Here is a 9054-nt window from a genome sequence, read left to right on the forward strand (position 1 = left end):
CCTTCTATATAAAGAGTTTTTTAATCAATATTTATTTATTTGTTTTTGACAAAGGATCTAAAATATTTACTTTTAGGTGAAGTTACTTTCACGGACTTACCAAAGTCGGTAACTTTGCATTTGCTGCTCCTATAAATATGTACTTAAGCTGAGACAAATGTAGAAATAAGAACAAGAAAAATATCTTCTCATATACGTGTGTCTCTCATCTCTCTCTTATCACATACAAAATAATCTACAAGAAAATATATATAGAAAATAAATTAGAGTTTGTTTTCGATCCGTTTTTATACTAAAGAGATAAAATTTTGTTCTTATACCAAAGAGGTTAAATTTACGTTCAATTTATATTAGTTTCACTACAAGAAAAATACATTTTTACAACCGCTGAAACCATCATAAGTTCGTTGTAAAACACCTACTACGACAAACTTGCGACGGTTTCTAAACCGTCGTAAACGCATCATCGTAAAGGACATTTTGTCGTAAAATCGTCGTACAATTTAGGACGGTTTAAAATCGTCGTAATAAAGACGTCGTAAAGGCGTCGTAACAATTACAACGACTTTACATCGATTTGTCTCGATTTGGTTTTCAACGTAAACGTCGTAAAATCGTTGTAAATAACCGATGTAGATTCGTCGTATAATTTACGACCAAAAATATCGTCATAATTTGGTCGTTTAATTTTTTATACATTTTGACGTAAAACTTGTTGGGATTTATGAGACAAAACTCAACAAATGGTGGAAGCATTCACTTGGTGAATAAAACCACTTAACCCACACAAAATAAACTCGATCTCATGAGAAAAGAGACTATCAACTTGTGATGGAATCCACACAATAAACAACATTAGAATCGAATCTATGGGGAAGAAAACAATTCTATAAAGGGAAGAACACTCTAATTTGAGACTAATCCTTGATAAGTAACACAACACTTAGAGTTTGTGTACTTAGAAAAAAAAAGATTATGAACCAGTAAGCTAGAGCTAAGAACGCCTAAAGAAGAGATTATAAGAGTTTATGTGAGTGTTTATGAAGTGATAAGGCTGCCTTAAGGGCAGCCACTACAACAAGAACGCCTTGAGCTCTACATTGCAAGAATAAAATGAGAGAACAAGATCGAACATAATGTATTCACTTCATTGATCATTTTGGTTACAAAATACATCATATATATAGAGAATCACAAGCCTGTGGAAGCCCTAGCATATTCCACGACCCCAAAGAGAGAGAGACCCCAAAGAGAGAGAGAGAGTCTGTGGTCCAAGGGTGAAAGCGACAGCACCTAGAAATCACATGTGACTTTAGTCACATGTGACTTTCCCTCTTAATTCAAAATCGTTTTCCCTCCACAGAATCCTTATTTGTGGGCTTTGTTTCTTCATTCCTTTGGGTCTTATTCCACATTCTTCTTCTTGTCTTGATGGGCCTCGGTCTTACACGATCTTGGACTTGTATGGACACCAGACTTGTTGACTTGGTCGTACAGTTCATCTTCTTCCTTGCCGAGGCTAGACTTGGTCCTTGGCTTCTCAAGTCTTGTCTTGTCTTCTTTTCCTCTTCTTTGAGAGATATTGGAGTTGTCTTCGGCCTTGTGTTGATTACATTGGCCTTGACACTCCTCTTCTTCCTCTTCTTTGACTTGGAGATGATCGGCCTCGTCTTGTTGACTTTGGCCTCACCTCTCCTTTCCTTTTTCACTCTAATACTCCCCCGCAAGCTTGGTCGTCGAGATGCCAAAGAGGATCTGAGGCCAAGCTTGCAACACTGATATATCATGATTTTTATGGTTTTTGACCATGATATTGGTATTATTTATGGAGTCTTTTTAGTGTTTTTCAAGTCTTTTGGAGTCTTTAGAGATCCTAGGTATGCTTGGAGCTTAATTGGAGATTTTGGAGCATTTTGGAGCTAAACGGATCAATTTTCGTGAAGGATGATTTCAGCTGTGCATGAGTGTCGAGCGACACTACCATCGGTGTCGCTCGACACCGAAGACCACAAAAGGAAAAACGTGATTTTATCCAATTTATGAAGATTCTGTGAAGCCCTGAAGTATTTAATATTTACAAAAATTTATTAGTTTTGTAATTAAAAATATATTAGTTTTGTAATTAAAAATATATTATTATATCATAAACACATATTAATTAATTTAACTTACAAATTAAACAAACCTGGATGTGAAACACTTGGCGGCAATAGTCTAGTTGTGTGGGGTCAACCAGTGCCGCACCAGACCCGCCCTGACGTGATCAGCCATTGGAGCCGGCTTTGTGTTGTTGCCGTCGACCTCCCACTTCCGCTTCCAGTCGGAAACAGTGTTGTTGAGCCGGAACTTGACCTTCTCTTTGAAGGCCGTCTCTATACGTTCGTGTGTCGAAGTTTTCCAATGCCAGTTTTGCTACAAAAAAAAAGTTAGTAAATATTGTAAAAAATAAAAAATAATAATATAATTCGTAATTTTAAAGCACTTGAACCAAGTGTCAATTGTTGCCTGATCCAGCTTCCTCCAGCTGGTATGGGGTTGTACGAAGAACCCCTTGATGATGTCGGAAACACTCCGACCAACTTGGTTGTCGATCGTAAACCTTTTCGTAAAAATAATTACAAATATAAATATTTTAATAAAAATGAAAATTGTACCAAAACTTTTGTCATCTATACTTTTAGATTTAAGAAGGGTTTTCTGCCTCCTTCATCGATACCTTTTACTTTTTAGACTTTGAGAGAGAAAACTTTTGTCATCTATACTTTTGAGAGCTTTTGGGGAGACAAGTCTGAACTCTGTCCGTTTTGAGAGAAGATTTCGAACCCCTGTTATTTATTCAGTGATTTCTTATTTGCAATCTATTCATTCATGTCTGTTGCTTTAATATTCATGTCTGAGTAGTTAGCTTGTTAGGTTTAGGGTTCTCATAAAGGATTTCATTGAATGTTGGATTGATTTGGTAGTTAGGGTTCATAATCTGATTAGTTCTTCACCATAGGTTGTCCTTAAAGCTAATTCTGGACTGATCACCTAGAACTTAGATCTTAGGTTAATTGATTGACACGAAAGTGTAATTGAATAACTGGAAAGAACCTAGAGTGAGCAAAGTAGCTATCCGCAAAGAAATTTGGTTTAGATACTTTGTGAACATTTCAAACCTGCACTTAAGGCTAGTTTATATCTTTAGGATTTGCAAAGGAATTTGGAATTCTAGGATTTTGACTTAGATAATTCTCGCAACGAAAGTTGGTTAATTATAATTTCGTGATTTGAGTTCAAGAACCGCGCTTAACCTGAATCCTAACTAGTTAATTTATCTGCATTCTCTGATTTCCTGAGAAACACCCTGGACCTAATTCCTTCCCATCGAATTTAAAACCGTTTTCATTGTCTTGTTGTTTTTAATTCTGTTATTTCTGCTTAGTGTAATTCAAGTCTTTTAGGTCTATTGAGTGAATCTCTCGTCTCTGTGGTTCGACCCCTACATACTACAACCGCACATATGTGCTCTTGCAGAGTAGCTCTAGAGATTCATCTTTGAGCAGATCAAGTTTTGGCGCCGTTGCCAGGGATTTGATTTTCGCCATTAGACTTTAGATCTTGAGTTTCGACTAAGTTTTTCTTAGTGTCGAGCGACACCCCTAGAGGTGTCGCACGACACCAGTCGTTTTTGTTTAATTTTACTTTTATTTTGTTACTTACATTGCTATTTCTCTTTGTCTCTTGTGTTTCAGGTGTATGCATACTCGCGGAACCAGAAGCAACAAGGACATCCGGCTAGTGAATTTGAACAACGAGGAGCTAGCAGAGTTAGAGCAAACAAACAGCAAAGCAAAGAAACCAGCAGAGATGGAGAACGCAAACAGACTTTTTCGTGATGATGCTGGAATCTGGAGAGACCAAGAAGGCCATGTGTGCAATGAAAGAGGCCAGTGAATTGATGGAGAGGGTAACATCATCAGGATGCTGGGTGACTACAACAGACCTGAGCAATTCTATGCAAATCGGTCTGCGATTCGCGCTCCTGCGTTTCAGAGGAACGACTTTGAGCTCAAGCCTACTACACTCTTGTGGGTCAGCATCCTTTTCATGGTCTTTCTCATGAGCATCCAATGGATCACATAGAGAGGTTTGAGGACTTGGTCACCAGCATCAAATACACTGGAGTGTCCAATGACTTCCTCTTCTGTAAGTTGTTTCCATACTCTCTTGCTGGAGAAGCAGCTAATTGGCTGAAGCAGTTGGAGCCATGATCACTAACTACTTGGGAGGAGACCAGAAACGCCTTTCTGCACAATTTCTGTGATGATGCCAGGTCTGAGGAACTGAGACTCAAAATCTCAACGTTTTCTCAAGGACTAACTGAAGCATTCAAGGCTGCTTGGGTGAGATTCAAGTTATATCAGAGAGATTGTCCACATCATGGTTTCAGTGATGTTCAGCTGCTGGGTATTTTCTTCAGAGGTGTTGATTGGAGGTATCAGATGACTCTTGATGCTGCAAGCAATGGGAATTTCAACACCAGATATCCTGAAGATGCTGTTGTGTTTATTGAGAACTTGACATCTTGCAATAGTACCAAGAATGCAGACTATCAGCGAAGGAAGCAGGCTGGGAACATGGATGGATCGCAGATTGCTGAGGTGAAGGCTAAGCTGGACTCTGTGCATAGTCTTCTTGTGGGTAAGAAATCTGTCAGATTCGAACCTGATGAAGAAGCTGAGGAAGAGGATGTTAACTTCATCAATGGTGCTGGATTTCAAGGCCAGAGATTTGGTACTCAGCCTGGGAACATGAATTACAATGGAAATAATCAGAGGAGTACCTTCACAGGTAATCAGAACTCTTCTGGTTATAACTCCAAACCTCAGTACCAGACAATCTACTCCAACAACAGTTTTTAAATGAATTATGGTTCTCCTCCTCCTCAAACTCCAGATAATGAGATGAAATCAATGCTCGAACAGATCCTGGAAGGTCAGCAAAAGATTACTGTGGATTTTAATGGGAAGATTGATGCTCTGTATCTGGATCTGAATGGAAAATTTGAAGCTCTGAACACTCATGTCAAGAAGCTGGACATTCAACTTGCTCAAACTGCTGAGGCTGTAAAAAGGCAAGAGGGATTTCTTCCCGGGAAGACTGACACCAACCCAAGACATTACTGCAGTGCTATCACATTGAGAAGTTGTAAAAAGCTTACTCTTGAGCTTAAAAAGGGTGTTTCTGAGGATGAAATCATGGAACTGGAGGAATCTGCAGAAGATTTTAAAACTGAAGAGCCGGTGTCGAGCGATACCACCACTAGTGTCGCGCGACACCAAGTCGAAGATACAAAGAAGAAATCAGAAGTGTCGGACAACACCACCACGGGGGTTGAGCGACACCAACCTGAGGTCCCAAAATCAGGGCCAGTGTCGAGCAACACCACCACTAGTGTCGATCGACACCAGCCGCCAACTGAAGCATATATCACTAAGAAGCCGAAGCCACTGGAGGAAAGGGTTTACAAACCTAAGATTCCTTACCCAGGGAGTCCTAAGAGCTCTAAGCAGGAGCTAGACGATGCAAGATTTAAGGCTTTGATGGAGAAGCTTGTGATTGAGATTCATTTGGTTGATGCTGTGAAGATTAACCCTGTTCTTAAGCGTTATGTGAAGAGGATGGTGACTAATAATCTGAGTTCTGAGGAAGGAGTGATGATGATTTCTGAACAGGTCAGTGCTGTGATTCAGAATAAGATTCCAGAGAAGCTCTCGGACCCAGGAAGCTTTGTTTTGGACTGCTCTATCTTCTTAGAGAAGTTCAAGAGATCGCTGTGTGATCTTGGTTCGAGTGTCAACCTCATGCCATACTCTGTAGCTGTTAGCCTTGGGATGACTGACTTCAAGCCAACTAAGATCTCTTTGATCCTAGCAGGTCGATCTAAAAGAATCCCAAAAGGTGTTTTGGAGGATGTTCTGATTAAAGTTGGTGATTGCATAATTCCTACAGATTTCGTGGTTCTGGAATATATAGAGGAACCCAAGGATCCTCTTATCCTGGGAAGATCATTTTTAGCTACAGCTGGAGCGGTGATTGATGTCAAGCATGGTAACCTTGATCTCCACCTGGGAAATACAATCATGAACTTCAAGATGGAGAAGCTGAAAGATCCAACCATAGATGGTCAAACATTCCAAGTCAGTACAATACCGGAAGTGATAGATGGAGATCGGAAGGTACTTGATGCTGAGAAGGTGATAGATCAACCTGCATTGACTAAGACGTCTACAGAACCAGTAGCTGCTATTGAGCAGAAAACTTAAAACATCATGCTCCATTCATCTCCACCAACGCAAAGGTACTCACCTCTTGAGGCTAATCCTAATTCTTGTGATATCATCAAAACTGATTTGAAAGATGCAGACACTGTCTCACGACGCAAGCTACGATATTATCGTAAAGCACTTGGTTTTTCGATTGATGATATTACAGGAAATAGGTTAAAGCGGTCCAAATACAGATCTCACCCTAGTGCTATTCCTGCATTCCTTGGACGACCTCATGCGCACAACGCTTACACACCACCATGGATGAGACGACTTTCACAGAGGTATTTGTTGCCACTGTCTGATCCACCAGATGCATAGTCCATCCGTCAAGTCAAGCTAATGACTTAAAACAAGCGCTTGGTGGGAGGCAACCCACTGGTAAGTCTGTACATAAGTTGTCTTCTTCTTTTTCATTTTTTTTTTCGTTTTTGTGTTTTAGGTGTAGCAGATACGAAGTGGTTGGTGTCGAGCGACACCAGTAATGGTGTCAGTCGACACCATTGTTGCAGCCAGGTAACTTCTCCGCTTTTACTGTATGTTTTTCATTTCTTTTGATTTTTTTTTTTACCAACTTCGGATTTGATAACATTGGAGACAGTGTTGTTTAAGTCTGGGGAAGGTAGTCGCTGACATTGTGTTTGTTTTTCTTAGAGTCAGTTGTGTGAAATTGTTTTTGAATCAAAACCTGTTGGAGATTATGATGCTTTTCTTAGAATTATTGTGCTGACCTTTCATCTAAGTGACCATTGCTGCAGATTCAGTCTAGATCCGATTAATGAAAAATCCAAAGGCTGACCAGTTGACTAGAGGCGTCCATATTCCCAACAAAGTCCACTAACCTGAGCTAATTTCTGAACTCTTTTTTTTACCTCATTGATGTGACTGATGTTCATAGAGCTAGATTCCTCGTTCATACTTGACGAATGAAAGCCTGTGTGAAATCTAATGTTGGTGATTCTTTCCCTTTTGACAAGCTAAAAAAAAAACGAACGAAAAGGGCGAAAAGATTGAGATGATTTTCTTTTAGGAGTGAAGGGTTAGGAAAATTTCCAAGGATCCCATTATTTCACTTCTAAGTAGGAATGATCACACAAAGGAAGGAGGCGAGGGGTAGGAAAATTTCCTGTGACCCCACTATTCGCTGAATACCTTTGATATAAGATAAGGGGACAAATCAGGGATTCGATAGCAAACACCATCAGTACTCGCAGCTTTAACCTTATCGTGTATATGCCACAAAAATGATGATGAGTGTGCGAACAGAATAAGTCTGGGGGAGAGAAAAGTACCAAAGGATTATATGGCTGATTTGATTGAGTATAGTACGGGAAATAGTCTAGAAAGTTCTTGGCATCTGAATCATCAGTGAGACCCAGCGATGAGGATTTATGGACAATGTTGTGGAATTTTTGATTTAATCTGGGAAGCAGTGAATGTCTGCAGAGAAGTACATGGTGGTTCGATTTGGAATGATGAAGCAGTACTTGAATTACAGGGTGATCGGTCAAAGCGATGTTCCATTGAAAAGTTGAATCTCCGTGTTTTTCAAACCTCTTTCTCTGGCTTGGTTTTCTGTTTGCTTAAGGGCAAGCAAATGCTAAGTCTGGGGGAGTTGATATATCATGGTTTTTATGGTTTTTGATCATGATATAGGTATTATTTATGGAGTTTTTTTAGTGTTTTTCGAGTTTTTTGGAGTCTTTACAGGTCCTAGGTACGTTTGGAGCTTAATTGGAGATTTTGGAGCTAAACGGATCGATTTTCGTGAAGGATGATTTCAGCTGTGCATGAGTGTCGAGCAACACTACCATCGGTGTCGCTCGACACCGAAGACCACAAAAGGAAAAACATGATTTTATCCAATTTCTGAAGATTCTGTGAAGCCCTGAAAACTTTAATATTTACAAAAAGGCCCAAAACGTGTTTTTAGATTTAAGAAAGGTTTTCTGCCTCCTTCATCGATACCTTTTACTTTTTAGACTTTGAGAGAGAAAACTTTTGTCATCTATACTTTTGAGAGCTTTTGGGGAGACAAGTCTGAGTATTACGACGGTTTCTAAACCGTCGTAAACGCATCATCGTAAAGGACATTTTGTCGTAAAATCATCGTACAATTTAGGACGGTTTAAAATCGTCGTAATAAAGACATCGTAAAGGCGTCGTAACAATTACAACGACTTTACATCGATTTGTCTCGATTTGGTTTTCAACGTAAACGTCGTAAAATCGTTGTAAATAACCGATGTAGATTCGTCGTATAATTTACGACCAAAAATATCGTCATAATTTGGTCGTTTAATTTTTTATACATTTTGACGTAAAACTTGTTGGGATTTATGAGACAAAACTCAACAAATGGTGGAAGCATTCACTTGGTGAATAAAACCACTTAACCCACACAAAATAAACTCGATCTCATGAGAAAAGAGACTATCAACTTGTGATGGAATCCACACAATAAACAACATTAGAATCGAATCTATGGGGAAGAAAACAATTCTATAAAGGGAAGAACACTCTAATTTGAGACTAATCCTTGATAAGTAACACAACACTTAGAGTTTGTGTACTTAGAAAAAAAAGATTATGAACCAGTAAGCTAGAGCTAAGAACGCCTAAAGAAGAGATTATAAGAGTTTATGTGAGTGTTTATGAAGTGATAAGGCTGCCTTAAGGGCAGCCACTACAACAAGAACGCATTGAGCTCTACATTGCAAGAATAAAATGAGAGAACAAGATA

At 39.2% G+C, this 9054-nt stretch overlaps 1 protein-coding gene and 1 non-coding gene across 2 annotated transcripts; one reads left to right on the forward strand and one right to left on the reverse strand.

Moving 5' to 3' along the window:
• Window positions 1-4322: 4322 nt before the first annotated feature.
• On the reverse strand, window positions 4323-4429 carry LOC112083256. Its single transcript, XR_002897545.1, has one exon. It is a non-coding gene; the product is annotated as a small nucleolar RNA R71 (small nucleolar RNA).
• Window positions 4430-4904: 475 nt separating this feature from the next.
• Window positions 4905-6308, forward strand: LOC112082948. The gene is made up of 2 exons (XM_024150672.1): window positions 4905-5597; window positions 5661-6308. The coding sequence occupies exons 1-2, from the start codon at window positions 4905-4907 to the stop codon at window positions 6306-6308; spliced, it is 1341 nt and encodes a 446-aa protein (XP_024006440.1).
• Window positions 6309-9054: the final 2746 nt, after the last annotated feature.

Source organism: Eutrema salsugineum, unplaced genomic scaffold (genome assembly GCF_000478725.1).
Source record: "Eutrema salsugineum unplaced genomic scaffold, Eutsalg1_0 scaffold_7, whole genome shotgun sequence".
Taxonomy (NCBI): Eukaryota; Viridiplantae; Streptophyta; class Magnoliopsida; order Brassicales; family Brassicaceae; genus Eutrema; species Eutrema salsugineum.